The 25,830-nt window shown below is 38.6% G+C and overlaps 1 protein-coding gene across 1 annotated transcript; it reads right to left on the bottom strand.

Moving 5' to 3' along the window:
* Positions 1-1,514: 1,514 nt before the first annotated feature.
* LOC113441370 (maestro heat-like repeat-containing protein family member 6) lies at positions 1,515-17,202 on the bottom strand. Its single transcript, XM_026708359.2, has 14 exons — positions 16,843-17,202; positions 15,649-15,801; positions 14,086-14,240; positions 10,983-11,151; positions 10,688-10,857; positions 8,767-8,901; positions 8,568-8,682; positions 7,537-7,680; positions 6,325-6,495; positions 5,858-6,013; positions 4,962-5,054; positions 4,099-4,201; positions 2,230-2,295; positions 1,515-1,663 (listed from the first exon to the last, which is right to left on the bottom strand). The coding sequence occupies exons 1-14, from the start codon at positions 17,200-17,202 to the stop codon at positions 1,515-1,517; spliced, it is 2,139 nt and encodes a 712-aa protein (XP_026564144.2).
* Positions 17,203-25,830: the final 8,628 nt, after the last annotated feature.

Below are 25,830 nucleotides of genomic sequence, written 5' to 3' on the forward strand. Positions count from 1 at the left end.
AGTCTTTGTGAGACTTGTCATGCCGGCACAGCCTCTTGGAGTCGGATGCCTTGCAGGGTCCCAAAGACTTATTTCTGGCGGAGTTTGCGAGACAGAAAGAAAGACCTTTGTTGCTTTCCTTGGGTGCAGCCAAAAGCAGAAGAAAGAAGCAAAAAGAAGCAGCCCAGTGGCCAGGTGAGGCATGTGGGACAAGTGGGACAAGTTCCCCCCTCCGCCCTTTCCCCCCTCCTCTCACTACCTCATGTTGTTCGCGACGTGAAGCCTTGTGTTCCTATGGGTCCTGTGGGCGGTGCAGCCTTGTGTTCCCGCACAGCCTGGATTAATTGCTTGGGGATGTGTGTGCTTTGGGGGTGACATTTCTCTGCGGACCATCAAAATTTTCTTGCGGATTACCAGCGGTCCCTGGCCCACTGGTTGGCAACCACTGCTCTAGACTACTGTAATTTACTCTATGTGGGGCTCCCCTTGAAAACTCAGAATGCCCCCTGATGCTGGCTGTGGATATCATGCTTATTCTAAGGCATTGTCTGCTAGTCAGCTTCAAAAAAGTTATGCAGCTTAAATCCTTTCTACCTGCAAGATATCTCTTCCATGTGGAACCTCCCATCCTGCCCATGGAGAATAAAGATTCCCCCCTGGAAGTTTCAGAACAGAACATCATAGTCAGAGGTGGTCTTCAGCAGGTTCTAACCAGTTCGGGAGAACCGGTAGCGGAAATTTTGAGTAGTTCAGAGAACCGGCAAATACCATCTCTGACTGGAGATTTTAAGTATCCTTCCCCTGCCACGCCCACCAAGCCACACCCACAGAACCGGTAGTAAAAGTTTTTGAATCCCACAGCTGATCATAGTCCCGTGGAACACATTGCTCTCTGAACTTAGGCTGCCTCTCCCCTTTACCAATTTTTTGGAAGATGCCTAAATCTCTGGTTATGGAGAGTAGGACATGTTTTATCTATTGTATATGGGCTGTTGTCCCTCCTGCCATTTTTACTTGAGAGATTTTATTGCTTGCTGTGAATTGTTTTATTGATAGTAGATCTGGGTGATGTAATAGTGAGACACACAGGATCCAGACTGGGATAGCATACAGAACCTCTGTTTCTAAGAACAGAGTTTACATGCTGCAGAAAAAAACCTGTACATTCCCGGTCAGACTACATCTTGGGGAAAGGCATAATTCATAAGTCTGCCATGTTCATAGATTAAAATAGGTGGAAAGTTGTGGCTGGCAGAGTCACACAGCTATTTTTGGGTGGTGTAACAAGCAGCAAATTATGGTTTGTACTAAGAAAGGAGTTGGTTAATGATAGTTGGTTATATAAGGCACATTTGCCTGTATTTGCCCATTGGGTAAAGCTATTAATTATAGTTCACAAACCATAATGGCTGTATTTGTGTGCAACACAATCACCCAAAACCAAACCAAACATATCATGACTTAACCGGAAGAACAAACCCAGAAATTAAATATTTCCTCTCCATCTTCCCGTTACAAAGGTTGCCTTTATTTATTTATTTTAGCTCAACACTCCAGATGGAAAAAATAGCATACCTTGGGAAATAGCGGGAACATCTGAATAGATCTGGGCAATATCTGCAGACTTTCTCTGGTTCCGAAACAACTGGGACAGAACATCTGTCAGATGGAAAAGCCCTCAAAGCTAAAACAAAGAGTAAGGGCAGTTTAACAAGCGGACCTGGGCGAAACCCAATGAACCAGGTTGCTTCTGGTTAGGTAGCCCAATTGTTTGCCTAGGGGTGGATTTGTGAGGAAGTGTCCAATCTCAGTCTGGGAATTGCTGCCTTGGGAAGGGAGCATCCCAACTACTCTGGTAAGTGATAAGGAATATAAAGAAGGCCATTCTTCAGTCAGTTATCTACGGACTACAGAAAAAAGAGGACTTGTGGCAGGTTAAACAAGGCCAATGGCTTCTGCAGAGGGATGGAGAGAGGAAAACAAAAGCGTATATTAAGCATGCAACTCTTTTAAATAATTTTTAATACATTAGTAAAGCAACGGCTTGATTTGTAAAGGAAAATATACCCTTGAACAGGTAGTGCTTAATACTGTTGAAAATAAGCTTTTGAGGGCACATTCTTTCCACAGAATCCTATTTGTCTGCATATTGTTGTTGTTTTTATCAGTGTGGCTGGCAATGGGAAGATAAATTCAGTGGTAACACAAAAAAATCCTATCCATATCATAAAAAGTTATTAATATATTCACCTCTCCTCAAGTAGTCTACTTCTGATTTTTGCAAGTGACTGGATTCCATGTGCTGGAAGATAGAATCTAAAGATAAGTTAGATTAAATGTACATCAAAAGACACATCTTCATTACCTTAACTTACATTTCGTCCTGCTTCCTAGAAGCAAGGCTTTCTCACCGTGTTCTGCAATAATTGGGTTGCTATATGGCAACTGTATGACTGACCAGGGTCTATGACAACTCACCACGGCCAACTTGCTGAGCCAACTTGCCACAGCCAACTCACCATGGGGCAGCTTGCTGTGGGACAAGGGTCACACTAATATCAAAGAAATAGTGGAACTGAATAATTACAGAAAGGAAGGGCAAAATGAAATGCGAATGACCAAAAAAAAATCATTTTAAATAATTAAATTGAATGATGGTGGGGGTTTTTTGCAATAAATTTTTATTTTTTTGTTTCAACAAGCATATCATTGTGTGAAGAGTGTGGTTCCAGAGTGTCTTACATATTAAAACAAATATGACCATATTCTTCATATTTAATACAATTGACAATACAATTAAATTGAACTGATGAAGTGTCCCAAAGTGAGTTGTCCCATGGCTGTGGCAAGTTATCCCATTCCAGACCAATGTATTTATTGCACTTGTTATATTATTTCTATTGCTAAGCAAGTGGACAGTGTGTACCCAATTTGGCTGATCCTGAAAAATCTAAGCAGGATGAAATCTAGCCTGTGATTGGATGTCAGGTTATCAGAAAATCCCAGCTGTATAGGATAGATGGATGGATGGATAGACAGACAGGACAGCAAACTATATTGCAGATCATCAATGATGATATTCTACAATGTAGCTCATTCAAAGCCCAAATGTGACTCCAAGAAATGATTAATAAAATAAAAACAGCAAAATAACACACACACCATATACTTATCAGACACTAAGCAGCTTGAAGCTCTTTAGTAGAGTCATTAATATGTGCTTAACAAAGCAATCCATGGGAAAGTTTTCCAGAATATGGGTCTCCCCACTGCTAATTTGGGATGGGAACAGCATTATAGCCATGATATGCTTGGGCAAAGTCAGAACTTTACCAGGACATGCTAGATGGGAATTTTAGAAGTTATCCTTTCAACATATTTGAAGGATATCATGTTGCTATTCTAGAGTCTCTCCAGTTTCTCCTGTACCATACATTTCAAATCTGGGTATGTGAATCAAACTGGGTCTTTGAGAACCTTTTTAGCAGTGGTGGGATACAATTTTTTTTACTACCAGTTCTGTGGTCATGGCTTGGTGGGTGTGGCATGACTTGGTGGTCATGGCAGAGGAAGGATATTGCAAAATCTCCATTCCCTCCCCACTCCAGGGGAAGGTTACTGCAAAATCCCATTCCCCACCCCCACCCCACAAATCTGATTTCCAGCTCTGTTCTCCTGTGCAGGGCAACAAAAGAATCAGTTGGGACTTGGGAAGCAGAGAATAGATGGGGCCGGGGCCAGTCAGAGGTGGTATTTGCCGGTTCTCCGAACTACTCAAAATTTCTGCTATCAGTTCTCCAGAACTGGTCACAACCTGCTGAATACCACCTCTGCTTTTAAGACCTTGGAAAAGGATCCTGATACTCTTCTGAAGACTTAATGGTTCTTCAGAACACCATTTGAAAGCAATTGATCTGGTGGAAATCTATGATCTCCAGAAATGCCTAGAACTTACTGCTATAAAGTTTTATTAAGCTGCTCATGAATGCAAGCAATGATTATATAACTTATGAATCATCAGAAGAAATAGATGAGCTATTTTGACCATTACATGAAATAGCCTTGGGACCTATGGAAGAATAGGAAAAAGGGAAATATAAATAATGTTATTGATATAACCTATAAATGTGGCAGCTGCAATCCTTGAAGACTTTTGTGGGCTCTGAGTATATTCCTGTGCTTGGTCCAAGAAGCCCCTCAGTTTTCCAGGATGCTCTTTAACCTAGAAAATAATTTTGTTCCATGTTAAAGAGCACTCCTCAATGTAATCTACAAGATACGGTAAGAATGCAGTTGAAATTCCCCTTGAGTTAGGCCTTTCTTCCCCAACTTAGTGCCCTCAAAATAGTTTGGAAGCACATTCCCTAATGTATGTGAAAAGTACTAGATTGGAGAAAGCAGCATTGAATGGGTACTTTCTTTAGATGTTTAGCCTATAACATCGTCTCTTGAAATGTATCTCTGACAATCCATGTCAAGACCCCACATGTGAATACATTATACTGAAAAATTCAGTGCATGTGAACAAAACCTGGTAATTGATCAGCCCTAGGCTATATATGTTGGATTTTCGTTGCCTAGGAAAGATTCTCAATGATGTGATTTCCTTGCACAACATGCTGAGGTTGTCAAAGGTGGAGAAGAACTATTGGATAGATGGAGAAACCAACATGCTTCAACATTATATGCTGTGCGTGATGGGCAGGGCGGGTGTGAGCATTTTGTCTGGGTAGCATACAGAGAAAGCTTTCTTCCTAATAACAAGAAAAGGAAATACAATAGCTGTGAATACATTCCTACCTGGTTGGAGAAACTGTTGTAGGGTACATGACTTATTAGGAAGCATGCATGCTAAATAAGGGTAGCCTCTTTTCTCTCTCTCACTTCTTCTTCATCTTTATTTGATGATTTGGAATCAATAGATTAAAAACAAACGAACAACATATGACTAAAAAGAGCTCAATATGCTTTAATGGGCTTACCAGATGCTTACAGAGCACATTCCAAAAGTTCTCGTTGTCATTTGCCGTCCATCCCAAGAAGGCTTTGCAATGTTGTAAACTGTTAGTACGGGACTGCAAATTCAGAGGAAATAAAAATGTTCCCCGGATCAGGATTTGAAAAATAACAGGGAAGAAAGGCAAGAACATTATTTAGCAAGCTATTACATGTTTATCCAGATAATAAAGGAAAAGTATCCAGAGTAGTTCGTTAATTTCTTTCAGGAAAATTTAGTATGTTTAATGTTGAGGGGGAAGTTGCCTTTACTACGGCAAATGCTTTTAAATTAATTCACAGTATCAGCCTGAAAAATGTTACAACTATAAAAAAGTGCTTTACATAATTTTAAACCCATAAGCAAAGCATTTTCCATATTTTGGAAATGTTGCTTTTCCTTCTCTCAAATAAGGCAGTTGTTTAAGTTTGACATTCTTTAATTTTCCTTGAACATTATATTTTATTATGTTCAGGTTTTAGGGTGTGTATTGTGCAGGAGAGTCTATAAGTTAAATGTAAAAAAAAAGTCAAGACAGCATTTACAAGTGTGCAATGGAAGCCCTGCCCCCCCCATTTTTTTTGTACTTGTGTTACATTGATGGGCTGTGATCTTGCAGTTGTGGTTACACATCTTGACTTTCTTGATATCATTCTGGGGAAATGATGTCAGATACACCACAAAGTCTTTGCTCAAAAACACAAAGGATGTAATGCTAATCTATCTTACAATGTTCATATAGTTCATATTGTCATCATTTCATGATGTTTGTGCTGCTATCCTCCTCCTCCTCCTCCTCCTCCTCCTCCTACTACTACTACTACTACTACTACTACTACTAGCATGAACTAGGTGGGTACAAATATGTACAACTTGGTTTACCTTTGTCACATCTAGATGTGGATCTTCTAGGTTTAACATCAGTGTTACAATACTATTGAGAACCTGATCCTGCATAGAGGATTTGTCTTTTGGGTCCAAAGTCTTCAAGATGTCTTGGAACAGCTGATTTGCAGCACAACATACATTGTTCCTCCTCTGGAGTTTCAGAAGGAAAGGAAATACTTCAATTTCTATTAGACTTGTAAATATCAACTTTGGAAGCAAAACAAAGATCTAGTTTTTTAAGGCTATTTTCTCTCGGGCCCCTTCCTAAGGAAAACTGGCATAAAATAACTGAATTTATTAATGAGAAGAAAGGGAGATGCTTTATGCCAGATCCTTATGGTTATTTCTCCTGTAGTAGAAGAAAAGAAGAAAATATTTTTAAAGGTTTCCCGAATTTTTCTATTTATCCTCCCAGTTTGAAAAGCCTGTCTCATGTGAATGAATAATATCTTCTAACTTACATCTACCAAGAATGGCTGAAGCTGTTTGACAATCTTTAGAAGTACATGGTTGACAGTTTTGTGGTGTGCAACCTCCTTGGTTATGATCTCAATAGCTGTCAATGCCACCTTCTCATCAGAATCATGGAAGTTAGGAAGTATACTCAGGATTAGGGATGTGAGTTCTTTCCTCTGAAAAGACATCAACACTCATTCTTTCTTTCTTTTTGTATTTGTCTATTTGATATAATTTGATACCACTATTATTGAACTGATCAGCAACTTGTATGCTAAATACAGTAAAACCTTTTTGTAGGACATGAAAGTTTAAGATGCAATTCTTCCCAAAATTGTAGGCAGCAAAGAAGGACTTCTAGAGAACTAGGCTACAAAAATGCGAAGGCATTTGTCATGTTCTGTACAGACATTTGAATACTCGAGATCCGGCAACCCGGATTGGCTAAAGCGCACGGCCACTGGATTGGCTGAGTGCGCGGCACTGATTGGTCGTTCGGAATCGATCGCGATTGGCTGAGCCGATCGCGGGCGATTCAAAACGACCCGATTGGCCGCAGCACTCGGCAGAAAGTGTTTTTAAGCCGCGCTTCTTCCCCACTCTCCCCACTTGTGTTTTACCCTAATAAATGAGCTGAACCAAGTCACCGCCTCGCGTCTTTTGTTCGTATGAGATATACGACATGTCACTTTATTAATACTTGAAGAGGTAAGACATTGTGCTTTGATGGACTATTTATTTACCTATGAGATTTACTTCTGCCTCAGTCAATAAATGGACTTTCAATCTCACTTCTAAGGCAGGAGATTGGTGATCTGTCTCAAAGAAACAGTGTTTTATGGATTAAAAACAGTAGCTTGAATTGTCCTTGGAATTAAATAGCTCAATCAATATAGTTGATCCTCAAAAATAATAATATCAGCCTTATATATCCCTTGTAGAAGAAAGCTGGCTACAACATTCTGAACACATTAAAGTTGCCAAAGTCTTTTCAAAGTAGTTTCATGCAGGGAATCTTACAATATTCAAGAAAAAGAGGCAACTAAGGCATTATTCACAGTTGCCTGATTGAATGGTTCCAGCACCAAATTAGCTTCATCTCTTCAGACACAAGTCATTATGTTAGCCTCATTCATAAGCTAAAGTTTTCTTCAAGCATGCAAATAATATACCAGGTTCAATCACTGATGGGGGAAAAAAAAATCATTGTCACTCACGTTTTGCAGATGCTGAATTACATTCCCCATCCCGTGAAGACTGAGCCAGCGGTAGGTTGGGTTTGAATCAATCTGCCAACTCTTTAATAAGCTCAGGATATAATGCTTTTGTAGCACTGTATAGGTAGACTCAGAAGAAAGAAGCTGAACAACATAAATCAGTAAATATGTGGCAGAAAATCAGAACACTTCACCTATCCCCCAATAGCTGTGGAAAGATAAAGATGGAATCAGGGCTGTATTTGGGGGGAAAGAGGTCAAGAAAGTCAAGATGGCGGCCATCACTGCTCAATTGAAGGACATGTTTAGGAGCTTTGCTGGTCACGAGTACCATCATGACTTTTTCGCCCTCTCTGGGATGCCTCTGGAGGGAACTCTGACTTCCTAACCCTTCCCCACTTCTATTTCCTCTTTTTCTTCCACGCCTATTTTTAACTCATCTATGATCTCTAAGAAAAAGCAACAAGTGAGGCATTAGGAGTTTGTTCATTTATTAGTTGAAGAATTTAAAAGGCCATATAATGCTGCAGGAGAGAAAGGACAACATAAATATTGGTGTATAATCTTGAGATGATTTCAGAAAAAGAATTCCATTCAGAATTTTGGGTTTTCTCTTATAATGTTTTCTTTATAGCTTTATCACACCTTGTTTAGCTGGGATGAAAATTAGAATATTAGTTTGCCAAATGGACAGGTGGTAAGACCTACAGATTTTAGCTAGATGGAACAGGGATGTAGTAACCGAGGTATCAATCATCAGCCATAAATTAAGTTCCAATAAATGAATTCATAAGTGCATGTCAACAGTGAATTGTCTTACCTTCTCCCAGAGCCTTTTTCCTTTTTGTGTGGGTTGCATTGGTTGTGGCTACAATCTTGATCTTTTTGGAAACCTTCCCCCCTGCCCATGTCCCTGAATGCTCAGAGTTTTGTATGTCATTTTCCAGCTAGAGTTGCAAATCTAAATCTACTCCTAAGTGCTCATGCTTAATCTGTCCCAAACAGCTACATGAAGGAGGAAATAAACCTACTGCAGTGAAAAAGGCCATTGCTGTTAGTTTCTGTTGATCATCCCCATGATGGAGAAATGGTATCACCTTGGTGAACACAGCGTAATCAAGCCCATGATGATGCTTGACAAGAGCCCTAGAAGAACAACATTAATCAAATTATTGCATATCACAGTCATGGTGAACTCTGCCGTGAGCTTTGCCCCGCCCTATGGTTTACCTGGCCAAGAGGAAAACACCTTCAAGGTAATTCTCTGGTGAAGATAGAAGTTCCCAGTTTTCTGTGAGACTCGTAAAACATGTCTGTGATGACCTCTCCCTTTTAATCAAGGCTTTTAAAGTTTCCATGGTACAGCTGAATTAAGGACAAGAAAATAATTTGACTGGTATTTGATCTCTCTCTCCCTCCCTCTCTCTTTCTCTCTCCATCAATCATCTATCTATCTATCTATCTATCTATCTATCTATCTATCTATCTATCTATCTATCTATCTATCTATCCATCCATCCATCCATCCATCCATCCATCTATCATCTCTCTCTCCTGTTTGTATCTGTCTCACCCCAAATAATGTTTATGGCCAAATTAGTAAACTTAAAACAGAGAAGAAATTGCAAAACACAAGATTTTTTTTTAATAAAACTGTATGTGAAAGGTTAAATTATGGAGGTGGGGGGAAGGGGTGATTAGCAGCTCAAATTTTATAAGATACACCAAAAGTGTTCAAGAAGCAAAATCGTTGTTAGCTAGTATACTTTTTGAGACATATGAAAATGGAATAACATTCTCAGTCTATATGAGAACTTATTTTTTTCTGAAAATCCCTGTCATTTCTGTTGGTAGTAAACTGCTACATCAGGGATGCATTTTGTTCTTGGACACTTGGTCTTTGAGTAGTAATCCAGGGATCACACCAGAAAAGCAAATGGATCCATGAACAAAGAAAAGTCACATTTAGTCACTTTAAATTCAATTAGTTCAGCTAATAATTACACAAATTCCTTCTATTTAATGACACATATATTTGATGACGCATATATTTAATGACATTTCACTTCTGCTCACATAGAACATTGGTAACAAGTTTTGAACAGTCACTCATCTGTGCTGAAATTACGGAAACTACTGTACTTCAGCATGTGAACAAATGAAATAGGTTTTTAGTATGTTTTTACATTTTTGGTGGTGTGCGTGTGCGTGTGTGTGTTCACACACATTTAATGTTTAAATAGCACCAGTATCCTGATTTTATAGACTAGCACAGAATGCTGGCTGGGGAATTCTGAAATTGAAGTCCAGACATGTTCAAGCTTCCATTGTTTGCACAAAAAACTATTTTTGCTTCAAGATCGTTGTGTATTCTCTCTCTGTCTGTCTCTGTCTCTGTCTCTCACTCCCCCTCTCCACTCCCCCCATATCACTGCAATCCAAACAAATTATCAGCAGTAATTGTAGAAGGTGTGTGGAAGTGAAGAAAAGAAGTTTTGTAAATGGTGAGATACCACATATCTCATTAATAAAATGCCATTTTGAATGCTATAAATCTAATGATATTAGAAGATCATGTCATCTCTGTTCAGTCAGTGTTGTGGAAGTGATGAGTTCTATTAATTTATCAAAAGAGAAGAAAGGTATCCAATAAAGATTGGAGAAACATTCTAGAAAAAGGCTACATCCCTTCTTTCTTCCTTCTCTGACTTCTGAAGAAGAACAAAAATGTTCCACTGCTGAAGATGTGAAGGCTTAGGAGAAACATTTAGAAGACTTCTGAATAAATGCCCCCCAAAGCCTCTCACCCTTTTCTGTCCTTTCTCCAATTTTTCCAGTTTCCTTCCAGCTCAACAGATTTGTAGAAGTATGAGTAAAGTCTGGCTTCAACCTTGATACTAAATGCTTCTGAATCTACTGGAACTTACTTCTCAATGTACTGAATGTTCAGTCATAATTGATGATTTGTCACAACATGTGACAATCATTCTTTCAAGGAATTTTCTAGGAGGCCATTTTAATTTCTCTCATTGTGTACATTCGCTGATGTAAACAAGCATCAATATCTCTACAAGTCTCTGTCCTTAAGAAAAAAAAGTTTATTATGTAATACCTAACACCGTTATTACTTGTTTTGTATCCCACTAGTTACCTTATGTAGTGTGATGTTTTGAGGATCTCCTCCTGCCCATAGTCATCATCTAAAGAGCTCACCAAGTAGTGCAGTTGAATGACCAGGAAAATTATCACAGATACGTAAAAGCTATTCATAGGAACTTTGCACCTTTTATCCTTAAATATTATGCCCAGGGCCTTTGTTGCCTGGGAAAAGAATATACATATAAACACAATATCTAAATTCTAGACAGTTTGGTGTTTATCTGCCAAATATGTATCATTCATTATTTGGATTCTCAAATGAGTAAGTAACCATGGAAGAAACTTACAGCGAGCGGGAAAAAGGAAGTATTATTGTCCTTAAAATTTAGGTCTGAGCACAGGGGCTCACTGTGGAGGCTGGGTCTTCTTTTTAGGACTTCAAGGAGTTTGGCAAGGACCTGGAGTCTGACAGGTTGTTTAGCTTGGCCCAGGGCTTCCCAAATTTGAGTAACATGTCTGAAAATTGAAATTGAAAACAAAACATATAAAGATTTTTTGTTTAAAAAAAAAAGCCATTGTTGATTACTTCTTCAAACATATTTTGGGATAAAGTTCCAAAGGTGCTTTTTCAAGAGGCCACTGCACGTTCTGGTTTTTCTTTGAAAACATTTCACATCTCATCCAAGAAGCTTCTTCATCTGAAGAAGCTTCTTGGATAACAAGCGAATTGTCTTCAAAGAAAAACAAGAACATCCAGTGGTCTCTTGAAAAAGCATCTTTGGGACAACCGTGACCTGGATGACTGAGAATCTCCACAGTCATTTGTGATAAAGTGTGTGTGTGTGTGTGTGTGTGTGTGTGTGTTGGAGAAAAAGACAGAGAGACAGACTTATTGAAATGAAAATATGGGCACAAATACAGACAAAAAGAGAAACTTCCTGCACACCTGGAAAACAATTGGCTATTAAAGATTGCAGAGGATATATATATGTGAGTTGCTTTTTAAATCAGGAAAGTTAGAACAGTATTTTAAAGGAGCATCTTTTCACTGTTTTTCACCCAAACTGAGACACTGTCGTCTTCAATAACCACAGGTCCAGGTTGTACAAGTCAGTTCAGATGCTGCCTTTCAACTCGCCCAATTTGCTTTGTTGTTTCCAGCACTCTTCTCCTGACACATTTGTGAACTGCTCCCTGCTTCGTCTTTTTAATAATTGGAGTGGCAAAGGAAGCACATTCCATGCTGCTGAAGCATACACTGGAGGCTCATGAAAGTTCAGCTGAGTAATGCAGGAAGAGACAAATAGCATACAATTCTTTGTATCAATAAAGTCAATATTTCGTCTTCACTGAACAACTTGTGTGGCTGGGTCTCCAAGGAGGCAATCTTATAATGTACCATCTTGAAAGCAACAGTCTCAGAAACCAGCATGGCGGTGCAGTTTTCCCCGGATTTAGTTTTATGTCATGTAAACAAATTCAAGTTTATCCAGAGGTGAGGACAAGGGATTAATTCTTAGATTATGAATTTCAAATTTATGTTTTCAGCAGCTTGCTTTGGAAAATTGCTGTGTTCTTCTTATTTATGACTACTCTATATTCCAACTAATGATTTATAGCATCATCTACAGTGGTGGTATGCTACCGGTTCGGCCCGGTTCTACCGAGCTGGTAGAGGTGATGAGCAGCAGAGACCGAACCTGTTTTCTCCGCTGCTCTGCTGTTGGGCCCGCCCACCCGAGCTCCTATATTCACCTTTATCCTCTGCTTTTGAAGTGCAGTTGCTTTGCGTGGCACAGAAGAGTGCCACGCGGCAGCTGCTGAAGTGACCGGAGAGTGCAGGCTTGCAGGAAGTGAGTTGGAATGCCTCTGCACCTGCGCAAACACCTCTGCACCTGCGCAAAGTGTGTGTTTGGTGCGCATGTGCCCACCAAGCCACACCCACTGAACCGGTGGCAAAAAAATTTGAATCCCACCATTGATTGTCTAACCCTTGTTGGGCCAACCTAAAGCTTGTCTGTTTTACTGTTTTGTTGGCACAAGAAAAGTAGGGTGATTCCAGAAAATGCTCTAAATTGCCCATTAGAAAATAGTCCAAGACTGAACATGGAATTCTTCAGAAGATGAAATTCTTACAGTACAATCTATATGATGGACTCAAAAAATAATGTTCACTTTTGGCATAATCTTCTTTTGCATTCCAAGAATTCCAAACTCAGTCCTTGACAGGGGTGGGATTCTACCAGTTTGCACCTATTCGCTAGAACCAGTTAACATTCTAAGCAGTTCGGAGAACCGGTTGTTAAAAGAAATTACTGGCCTAATCCTGTAAGGAAGGCAGGAAGGAAACATTCTGGTGTTGCTTACAGAAACTGCCTCTCCATTAACCCTTATTACATTCTTGGCAGGACTAGAGTTCCCGTCCCTGGAATGTCTCTGGAATTTTTTCCCTTCTTTGCTGGTACTTTGCTTGTGTGGAATGACCATTTAAAGTTGCAGTGGCACTGAAAAAAGTGACTTATGACCATTTTTCACACTTACGACTGTTGCAGCATCCCCACAGTCATGAGAAGCCAGGGGAGGAGATGCGTGCCTCGATGTGAGTGATATTGAGTTGTTCACACCCAGCCAATAACATGACCACCAAGCCATGTGCACCCAGTCACATGACCACCAAGCCACACCCACCACCTAAACCATGCCCGCAGAACCGGTTGTTAAAATTTTTGAATCCCACCCCTGGTCCTTGACATTTTCAGGCATGGAAAAGATCCCTACCGAAATCTCTTAAAAGCCATTGTTAGTAATTGTGGGTGGGTGTGATTATGACATAAGGCAATTTCCTGTCTTTTATACTTATTTTTGTCTGTGTAGTGCTGATAAATTATGACCAGATGAGGGCTCTGCAGACTGTCTTGTCTTGTAGGGTTTCATAAGTACACCCCTCAAGCTCGTAGACTTGAATGAACCCTTGTATTTTGATTTCGTGTCCATTGGTACTGAAAAATAGACACTGACAATTGCATTAGCAATTCAACAATTGAAGTGAATCATCACTAACCCAATAAATAAGAGACAAATGAGTGCATTTATCCACAGTATTCCAGGAATAAATGTGGTATGGCAGAGAATTCAAAATGGTGGGGTCATTGCTATTGTTATCAGCCCATCAGAAGAAAGCCTTTTTTCCCCATACTTGTCAGAATAATTAGCCTGCCACTCTTTTTTCCTCCCCAAGTGCCTTTGAGGCAATTTTTACTTCTAGTGACTACATGGAAAAGTCCTTGCAGTTTTCTGGCCAACATTTGTAGAACTAGATTGCCATTGCCTTCTTCCTAGGGATTTTTGAAAATGACTGGCTGAAAGTTCCCCTACTTGCTTTATGCTTAACTTAGGAACAGAACTGAGATTTCCTTACTCTGAGCCCAGCTCTTTAACCACTAGACCAACCTGTCGCAAAAGAGCGAGAGCCTCAGAAGACTTGAGATGGCCTCATCTGTGTGTGCTTCAACCAGCAGGCAAACAGCTCCTATTGCTGCTTCTCTTGCACTGCGATCCTGGATAGCATTCAAGTGGAAATAAATAATATCTATGATTTCTGATACCTAGAAAGGAGAAAAAAGAGATTGTCACAAGTTGTATTTTCTTCATTTTCTAGTGCTTGACATAACTTATTCAAATATGAATGTAGTAGTACTGAACATCTTGATAAGACAGGTTCTTCTTAGGAAAAATGGTCCTTTTGTTGTCTAGATTTTCAAAAGGAAGTCTTCATCAGGAAGCAAAAAAATATGGACCAAAACTGGATCATAAAGTATTGGAATTTCTCAAATGATGAAGTGGACCCTATTAACTGAAAAGTGTGTATTAGATGACTGAAGTCACAAAATATTTTTCAGAGCACTTCTTCTAGGGAACCCTTAGTTAGAACTTTAAATATTATAAAACAATTTTCCCAGTGAAGGACTATCTCCATCAGGATTGAGCAATATGAATGACATGTCCATAAAACAAAGAATCCTGTTGCTTTGGAATAATACTGCAGTTCTGAGTTGGTAATCTTTGGACACATGTATTTCAGAATACAGATTATAATCGGTGAATTCCCATGTAAAGTCAGATGGAAAAATATTCTTTTGTTTCTAGAATTCTCGGTGTTGAAGAATAAAATTTCACCCAGCTTCATCTAGAGAATTCAGAATTATAGGTATTTTTGATGATGAAGTTTTGACTGATAATCAAGGCATCCTTAATGTCAGCTGACCATCTTATATTTGCTTGCGCTTCGCTGCTATGCAGCAAGAGACTGCCATTAACTGTGGTGAGGGGGAATGAATGGAAGGGGGATGCTTCAGGAAATGAAAGTAAGTCCTATATCTCCTCCAGATGCTGCCTTAAGGTCATCCAGTTGGAAGAAGGAGAGGAGGTGCTTTCCAAACTACACTTGGACCGACCATTAGGAAAACATCTTGCCTGAACTCGATTGATTATACTGGGGTGGGCAATGAGAGACAGTTAAGGGAGGGAAAAGTAGAATGTAGGGATTTTGGTGTGCGATTTTCAGTTCTGGCTTTGCATTACTGCAATACACTTGATCTCTTATAAATTATACCTTTCTCAATAAATGGAGCCAAGGGTCATTTTATTTAGAGGTTTAAGTTGTGGCAGATCCGACACTTCAACATCTATGTCATGAATATCACTATAAAGGTGGCTCAGCAAATCAAAATTGTTTTTGATTACAGTGATTATGCTGTAATATGATGTTTGATTTAAAGAAATAATAATGCCATTAGCAACTTGTAATGACCATTTATAGGGGCAGATACCACTGGAAAAAAAAATCAGAATAGGTTGGTTGCTATTGAAACATAGTGCAAATCAGTTTGCTACTATTTAAACTAGCAGTACTAGGGCAAGGAATAATTTCAAGACACCTGCAGGGTGAATCTCAGCATCAAATCAACATGGAACTTTGACAATGAGATCTGCAAAATTCTCAGTTTGTCTTACCTTTCCCCTTAATTTGTTCTTCTCTTTCTTTAAAAGAGAATTCAGCATAATTGCAGCTGCCTGAATATTGTTTCTGTCTGAGTCCCGCAGGCTAGCCACTGCCAAGAGTATCTGTCCAGTAACAGTGGCTGTTGGATCAGTTCTGAGAGGTTTCTGAAAGAGACAGAGAAGAGGCCACCATAGGACACTTGGTGGAAATCAAGTGTAAATATCTGCAATTCTTAAGCAAGTGGCAGAGCCAGTTTGTGCTTTTATTAAATTTTACTTAGTGCTGCAAGGAGAAGTCTAGGACAAGTCACTCTAACCATTAGCTCTGGACTATAACATTATGTCTACCCTTAGGTTCTCCTGTCAAGAGTGGGCTGGTTGTCAAGGCTCCAATATGCACCCCCATTCAAATCATAAGTCTCTAGCCACATCTTTCAGAGTAAAAAAAAAACTTTATTAGGAGTGAACATATCAGCGTTTCTTGGTTGCAGCCGACTCTGACACATCATTCATTTCACCCTTGACCCAAGTCTTCCCCCTACCCCTCCCGGATTCTCCAATGAGACACATCCATAGCCAAGAGTCATCAATCATGCTCTCCAGTAATAATCTTGTGCGCAAACAGATTCAGCTGCCAAGCAATTATCTGAAGCATTTAAGGAATGCACTGTTTTCCCTACTCCCTTTCTGCTGGCAACTAAAAAGACCCAAAAAGTATTTTTTAGTTGACATCTCCAATATAAAGTTTGAAATCTGTGTGAGACTTCAATTCTCATAATGCCTAACCAGTATGACCACAAAGATGGGGGTTGAATTCCAACATGGCTGGAGGGCAGAAAATTGGGGAATGCTAGTTGAAGTGTACATACTGTATATGGTCATCGAACATGAAATTAAACGTACTAAAATAAATTGAAAACTGTGCCTCAAGACAATATATGTGTACAAGTTTGCCAAGAACCAAATTTAGTCTTTGAGCAGCCTACTAGAAGCCATATTCTAGTAGATGGGGGTCTTTAAAAAAAGTGGATTGAGATAGATTAAAATGATATTTGATTTCATTTGAATTTTATTAATATTTTTCAGTGGCTGTATTGGGAAAGTATATACTTCCACCACTGCATAGTAGCTATAACTAAGAAGGATTGGAGCATAAGCAGAAGACTTTTGGAATTAATAGTCTTCTGATTCACAGGTTGATTGTACCTCAATACATTCTTCTGTAATCGGAGTCAAGGAGATACTCTCATGATGTTCCATATCTGCAATCCCTGTTTTGTGTTTTTCCTCCAGAAGGAAGTTCTCAAGCTCCAACCCTGACTGGACAGTGAGACCTTTCTCTTGTAGTCTGCTTCTTGTGTTCTGCACATAGCATTTTTCTTTTTCTGACACAAATATGTGAACTGTATGTGGCTTTGCCTTCACCTGGAGCGGGCCATCTAATGTGTCCCCAGAGGAGGTCTGTGTGGCTTTATCAAAGCAGATAAAATCTGGTTCACTGGCAAAGGGGATGTTCAGCCTCAGATGTGGTCCATCGGCCTTCTCTATTTTTTCTTTTATCACCATAGCTGCTCTAGGAGAGAAAGAAAGATTGTGAAGTTGCCTCTCAGAGAAGAACTTCTAAAATTATTCTTGGCCAAAGCATGCTGAGTTGGATGAGGAGAGTTTTCTGCTGAACCCTGTGGAAACAAAATCCCTCAAATAAGGATCTCATAAAATCTTGTACGCTACAGGTTTTGTCCTCGACTTAGGCCGACAATTGAGCCCAACATTTTTTGTTGTTAAGTGATATATTTCTTAAGTGAATTTTTCCACATTTTATGACCTTTCTTGCCTCAGTTATTAAGTGAATCTGTCTTCTCCATTGTCAGGAGAATGCTTGTCAGAAGATTGCAAAAGGGTTCATACTTATGACCATTGCTTTGTATCCCAAAATCATGGATCACATATTTAGGGATACAAAGCAATGGTCATAAGTATGAACCAGTTGCCAAATATCTGAATTTTGATCACGTGATCATTGGGATCCTGGAAAGGTTGTAACTGTGAAAAACAGTGATAAGTCACTTTTTCAGTGCCATTATAACTTTGAACAGTCACTAAATGAACTGTTGTAAGTCCAGGACTACCTGTATACAATAATAAGAAATGAAAACGTTGTTGTAAGAAATCTGTTAAACTTTACAATGAAAAGCCAGAAATAAAATTACTCCCAAAGTTCATGGCTTTTTGCTTTTGCTCAAAATATTATGGTGATTCACCTGTACAATTTATAGAAGTGTTTCCTTTTTTTTAATAAACAAGTTTTACTCAATTTTTCCAAAACAACATAAAAAAGCTCTTTTCAGTGTACAACATAATTCCGAGTCACCACTTTTACATGCAAATATGACAGTAATTATATATTCATTTTTACATTCAACATTCTGTCTTGTCCATTTTTAATTTAATTCTATTACTACTTCTCCATTTCAACTTTTACATAAGAAACAAACACATTAATTCTGTTAAGTGATATTACTTTCATTCTAAGCATCTTTTCAATTCATTTCAATTTATTTCAAATATATTTCTTAAAACATTAACATTTCTTTTAAGCGTGGCCTTTTCCAAAGTACTCTTTTCTCATTTTACCTCTCAACTTTTATATAAGAAAAGGAACAAGCAAGTTGATCCTATTCATTAGTACTACTCTCATTCTAAAGCAGCAGTATTTCTACAGTATTTGCTTTATTCTAATTCTATAATCACAATTGATAATTATTTCCATAACATCTATTTTATTGTAATGTTGTGTAGGTGTGTATATAGTATATGTGTGTGTGTGTGTGTGTGTGTGTGTGTATAAGATGCATAAAGAATTAATCAATTCTCTTTAAGAACTTTAATTAAAATTCCCTACAGTAATAGGAAATTTAGGGCCTGCCCAATGATATTCCTACAAAAAAGGCCCAAGAAATTTTTACTTACACAATGGAAAATGAGATGGATAACTTCCATCCATTTATTTTGAACAGAGAGTATACACATTTGATTGATTGATTCATTGATTTTTTGAGGTGTCATATTTCTAGTGACCAAATAGATTTTCTTCATGACAAACATATGCATATGAAAAAAGTGTAAAGTCATCATGTATGATTATAGCTTTTAAATAATAATTCTTGACTATTTTAACATTTGAGATCAGAAATCTCTTGCTCCCAGTCCAGAGGTTCAAATTGCATGTACTATGGAAAGTTGCCTTGATTTCACTTATAAACAAATCACATTTGATAATTTTTTAAAATATTTCACTCATCTGATAGATGACAAATACCACCACATATTTAAAATAAATAAATCCGGATTACAGAATGAATGACAAATCAGAACCACAGAAACAGTGTGGGCTACGGAAGTGACTTGTGACTGACAAGCTCTGAAAAGTTAATGGAGGCTTATGAATTATTTGACAAATTGAGATAATCTACTTACAAATGTGCATGGTTAGAACCAGGGTTACACTTCTCTTTCTGATGCACCAGTTTTTGCCTCACTGAAATGTGCTAAAGAAAAGATCTCCACTAACCTACTCAGGTAACAATGGATTTTATTACATCATTACTTTATGGATACCCTGGTTACAATATTACCAAGAGGGCCCAGTGTTCCAGTGGTTACGTGGGTATCCCTGGTACAGCCAACTCAGACAGTACTACTCCCAATGATAGAAAGCATTGAGGCGGAGACCATTAATTCTTCTTAGAATGTAGAACCTAAAGGGGGTGCATGGAGGACCTCTTAGGTGTGGCGTGTTTTGTGCAGGTTATTGTTTGAATGTGGAATTTTGTTCTCCTTGTACTCGATCCACTTGGGAGGGGACTTGGAGGCCGCGCTAGCAACCGCTTTCTATTTTTCTTCAATAAACCTTTGAAATTGTGTACCAGACTTGTCTTTGTATTGTGAGTAAACATTTATTAGGGGTCTTATATCTCACACAAGGTTTCACCGTATCTTTGTGGAACTTCTCTCCAGTAGAGTGTGCACTGTTCTGTGTGTGGCATTTATACAGTCCTGTTGTAATGTAGCTTTTTAGATACTGATTGGGGTGGGTGGATGGCTGAATTTTAAGTCATTGGCTATTTGCTTGTGCTGCTCAGCCCTTGCCTTCTAAGTACTTAATAAATTGGCGGTAAATCAGCACTCCTGTTGACTGATGAGGGGCCCATTTCTCAGGCTTTGATCAATTCTCCGGCTGTTTTTGTGCCTGCTCGTCCAACAATCTTAGCTGCAAAATTTGTGCCCTTCTTCATTGTAGTGTTTTTATCCTGGGACATGTATATTCACATTCATCCATCAGATGGGGTGTTCTCCTTGGCTGGAAGAACAACAATATCCATGTAGGTTTTGCCTTTTTCTCTTTGCATTCGCCATGTCATTCTCCTTGTAGAGGTGGTCAGATTTCTATCTTTCTGTCTTGTCTCCCACCTCATTTCATCTCCTCTCAAGTCTCTATGGAGATAGGAGACTGCAAATAAAAAATGCATTTTGTCCTCAGGAGTGCAACTCTTTGATCTATAAACCTGAGATTTTTTTTTCCCATGTAGCTTTCAGCACTATGAAGCAGTGCAATTCCATCTGATACCTGAACCCAGTGGCATCCTTATGTTTGAAGTAGATAATGATTAAGTGATGAGGCTCTCTTGCCTTGAATTTCTGGCACATACTATTGGAAACACAATTGTATCTTTCCGCCGATGCAGATTAAAATCATCTTTCCTGTCAATCTTTATAAACATTTGGAAATGACATTTGTCCATGATTTCCAAGACATAGAAGCAGCAGCAAGAGAATATTTATTATGACAGGCATAAAGTATCTTGGATATGATCAGCTTTCTTTTTACAAAACCGTACACTAGCTACCAAACAAAATATATTATTCTATTGATTAAGCTGTCTCTAGCAGAGCTGTAGGCTAGACGGAGATGTCAGAAAATATCCTGGAAGAAAGCAATGGCAATCTCTTTTGTTCCTGTTGCCAAGAAAATTGCACAGACATGCTCACAAAATCAAATGAGTCAAGCTCAACTCAAATAAAGTTTTTTCTTCCCTTTATCTGGCATTGAAGCAGCAGGTATTGGTAGGAACAATTTTCAATTCTGGTTAATTGTATTATATAAAGTATGACTATACTGTAATGCCTAGCAACATGACTTTACTATAAATTCAAGACAGCCAGCACAAATGTTTGATTGCACTCATTCTTTTGTAATGCAATAAAAAAACTCTGATGCAAATTCACAGATAGAAAATACAGTTCCAGATATTGAACTAAGCTGATCTACAGTTGCCTTAATCACAGCCAACTTCAAAACACTGAATACTCCATATTCAAGCTGTGTTCTCTTCAATTGACCAGGTAAAGTCTGCAAAATGTAGCCCTAAATCAATGGTGGCTTCCTTTCTATACTGTGTTTACTCATGTTTTTCTTTTAAATTGCCATCATTTTAATCAGTTCAAAAATTGGTGCTGAAAAGACTGTGAAATGCTAGTGTGTCGCTTATGGTGCCTTACCAACAGGAGAGGGGCAAAGCCCAAGAATGGGATTTCATGTTGGTTAGAGTAATACCCAGATATTTTTTTCAACCAGAAAACCAATTTTTAACAGTCAGTTCTTTTCCAACTTCTATCTTCATATTTTTATTATCTTCATTTTTATTGTTATTAAGCCAATATCTCCAAATTCCTTAATTTTTTTTCCATTAATAGTTCTATTTTTGCCAAAGGGATTTCCAAAATGAAAGCCAAATCATAAGTAAATGACCTTAGTTTATGTCAACCGTCCCACTCAGTCATCTAGCAAGGAAAGACTCTTGGCCCCTGGTTTCACCAACAATATATTTTACTAAAGCTTAAGCAGTTACAGAAGTAGCAAAGCTGGATCTGGTATTTTTGCGTTCAAATGATACAATGACAGATAACAGATAACAGATCATCAGAGTTGGAAGGGACCTTGTAGGTCATCTAGTCCAACCCCCCACCCAAGCAGGAGACCCTACACCATTTCTGACAAATGGCAGTCCAATACCTTCTTGAAGGTCTCAAGTGATGATGCTCTCACAACTTCCAAGGGCAAGCTGTTCCATTGGTTGATTGTTCTCACTGTCAGAAAGTTTCTCTTTATTTCCAGGTTAAATCTCCCCTTGTTCAGTTTCCATCCATTATTCCTTGTCTGGCCTACAGGCGCTTTAGAAAATAGCTTGACCCCTTCCTCTCTGTGGCAGCCCCTCAAATATTGGAAGACTGCTATCATGTCTCCCCTGGTCCTTCTCTTTACGAGACTAGCCAAGCCCAGTTCCTGCAACCATTCGTTGTATGTTTTAGCCTCCAGTCCCCTAATCTGATGAACTAACTTTTCTTTTCCTCTGGCCATCCCCCTGTTATCAATTGATGTCCAGTTGGGTGCTTGGATATTGTGGACTTCCCAGCTCTGAATACCAATGGCTGATCTTGGGCTGGCTGGTGTTTCTCACATCTTGGGCCAGCACAGCTGGGTTTCCATCCCTCCCCTAATCCCTCCCTACATTCAGGTCCTCATTTCCCTCTCCTCGTTGCTCATGTCAGGCTGTCAGCTTGCAATGCTTGGATAGCAGAATGGCAGCCCTGATCGTTTATATGCTTCTTTTCAGTGGTGGGATTCAATTTTTTTTACTACCAGTTCTGTGGACGTGGCTTGGTGGGCGTGGCAGGGGAAGGATATTGTAAAATCTCCAGTCAGAGGCGGTATTTGCCAGTTCTCCGAACTACTCAAAATTTCCGCTACCGGTTCTCCAGAAATGAGAATACCACCACTTCTTTTTTAACCTTCCCCTCAGCAATTCTCAGTTAGATTTTTGTGCAACAGAAACTTCAGTCACCTAGTTACTATCTCTGAAAAACTATGTATGGAATGCACTTCCGATTTCCAAGCTGCCGCACTATTCTTTCAAAACCCTTCCCCCCCTCTCCCTTTCTGCTGGCAACTCTAAAACAACCATAGAAATATTTTATGAATTGACATTATGGTCACCTGATTGCATCACTGTGTAGTGTGAAATTCATCCAGTGAGGAGGTGATCGGTTCTGTTGCTGATTGGTTGATTTGGATGGTCCAGTTTCTTACAGGTTCATATGATGGCTTTAAGTTAATGTGTTTGTTGATGGATCCATTTGTAGACATTTTGATTCAATAATACAGGTCTCCCAGATAATAATTCATCATGGGAGACATTTCATCATTTAAATGTTAGCTGTGCCTTTGAGAAATGAGTTACCATGAGTCTGCAATGCCATTTTTGCTTCATATTTTGAATATGTCTGAAATAGTTGTCTTACAAGACAAATGAACAGAAGAAAACTTGAATTTCAAGCATGTCTGTTTCCTCTAAAGAAATTAGTTTTCTCCTCGGTATTAGAGATTGTATGTCAGCTATGTAGCTATATGCATTTTATTTTTGCTAGAGGGAAAAACAGATTTATTTATAATTTACCATGCATTGTCTCTTATCTCAACATTTCTGGCTGCTTTAATTCATTTTGGAGATTTGTTTTGAATGTAGATGAGTTAATTATATGGGGCATGTGAAAAGTAATTCATCAAGGATATATACTTTATATGATCTGAATTTGAAATTTTAGAAGGATATGTGTTTATAATTCTCCGCAATTGGAAACCCTATTATCTTTCCACGAAGCCAGTAACATGCAGCACTCAGTCATAGGTTTTTTATTTTTATTTCTTTAGCACCTTTATTCATTCCTGCAATCAGGACATCTTTACTGACAGCTACAATTCACCTTAGCCTAGATCAGGGGTCTCCAAATTTGGCAACTTTTAAAGATTTGTGGACTTAAATTCCAGAATAGAATAGAATAGAATAGAATAGAATAGAATAGAATAGAATAGAATAGAATAGAATAGAATAGAATTCTTTATTGGCCAAGTGTGATTGGACACACAAGGAATTTGTCTTGGTGCAAATGCTCTCAGTGTACATAAAAGAAAAATACATCCATCAAGAGTCAAGTATCATAAGGTACAACACTTATGATAGTCATACGGTACAATAAGCAATCAAATCATACTAGGAAACAATCAATATAAATCGTAAGGATACAAGCGACAAAGTTGGTCATACAGTCACAAGTGGGAGGGGATGGGTGATAAGGAGTAATGAGAAAATTAATAGTAATAGTAGTGGAGACTTTGTAAATAGTTGAACAGTGTTGAGGAAATTGTTTAGCAGAGTGATGGCTTTCGGGGAGAAAACTGTCCCGAATTCCCTACCCAGCATGGGGAATTCTGGGAGGTGAAGTCCACAAGCCTTAAAGTTGCCATGTTTGGATACCCTTGGCCTAGACCAGAGTTTCTCAACCTTGGCACATGGAAGATGTGTGAACTTCATCTTTCAGAATTCCCCAGGCAGCTGTATAGGCTATGAAATTCTAGGAGCTGAAGTCACATAACTTTAAGTTGCCAAGCTTGTTAAGGTTGGAGTAGATCATGGGTGTCAAACTCGATCACGTCAAGTGACATATCATGATATATTGCAAAGTTTTTTGCCTTTGCAGAGCCAAGGTGGGTATGGCCTACGCGTAACACATCTAGCCCACAGGCCACCAGTTTGACACTCCTGGCCATGATCCTTTGTGTGAATTTCAATTCCCAGAAGGCTTAGGGAGTAAGAGCTGAAGTTCAGCATTTGAAGGGCTTCCTGACTGGGAAAATAGCTCCATATGATATGTAGTGGCTTAGCTGAAAATTTTTAACTTTAGCAATTCCTCATTTTGCTGTTCAGATGTTACATGTTCAACTGTGTTTTTCAAATATAAGAAAAAAGGCACACCCTGTTCTCATTCACTTTGCCTCTTCCCTGACACAGTTTGGCTTGAAGGAGTGCAGGAAAACAAATAGAAAGAGGTGGATTATGGCATGGCGGAAGATATCTTGAACCTGCCATCTCCTTCTCTCCCCATTTCAAGAAATCCCAATCTTTTTAGAGATCCCAATCTTTTTAGTACTGCGTCAAATATGGAAGATACATTTTGAGAATATGGTCATACAGATAGTCCTTGAGTTAGGGCTATAATGGAGCTTGCCCATAACTTGCAACAGTTGTAGTAGAATAGAATAGAATAGAATAGAATAGAATAGAATACCTTTATTGTCATTGCATTCCACAAATACAATGAAATTTGCAAGCTACTCCAGCACAGTGCCCCAAACACCACATCACAATCACACTACAGAGTTTTAAAAATTAAAACAACAGCAACAACAACAACAACAATAATAATAGTAATAATAGGACTAAATCACAAATGCACTGTTTGATTCAAGACAATTACTGCCTTGGAAAAGAAACTGTTTCTCAATCTGTTAGTCCTCATTTTAAAACGGGTTAGTCATGTGACTGACCCAAGTTTACAACCTTTTTTGCGGTGGCCATTAAGTGAATCATATGATTGTTAAGTGAAGCCATGTTCATTAAACAAACCAAAGTTTGTTTAACATTCTTTGTTTCCACTAATCATAACCACATTCTCCACATTCATTGCCCATTGAAAGTAAGTTCTTTAATGCCAGAAAGATTTCCTGTTCTCTTTTCTCTGCTAAAATAATAATTATTCCTTTTTCCCCTTAAAATTGGTCTGAAAAATCCCACCTAACCTCTTTAGGCAGCTGCCATAATTATACATCTGAGCAGCTCTGAATTTGTAAGATGAAAGAAGAAGGCTATAGAAACAAATATCTCTTATGACTATTCTCATTTTAGGCCACCAAATAGGCCATTCCTACATATAGAAGGGCTTAAATTACATCTGTTTTTATGATCAATTGATTAACTGGGTCACTAAACCTCAATTACACCTGAGACATTGGAAAAAGATCGCTCAATAAAATCACTCCAGCATCTTAGATGTAGGGTGAGATTATGACATACTCTTGGCATTTTTCAGTCATTTTCTGCTACATGCTATTGACTACAGTTCTCTTTTATCTTCAGTTCCTATTGGTACAATAATCCTCACCCTTCTACATCTATAACTTAACTGTGTATTTTATTATACCTACATATAAGTCGATCCATCTCTCTGTTTCTCTTTCACTAGCTCTTTAAAAAAAATGTAATGGTAAGAAAAAAGCTTTAATTGCAAAAGGAAGGATAT

The sequence above is a fragment of the Pseudonaja textilis genome, chromosome 8, assembly GCF_049901715.1.
Source record: "Pseudonaja textilis isolate UNSWEBS1 chromosome 8, rPseTex1.2, whole genome shotgun sequence".
Taxonomy (NCBI): Eukaryota; Metazoa; Chordata; class Lepidosauria; order Squamata; family Elapidae; genus Pseudonaja; species Pseudonaja textilis.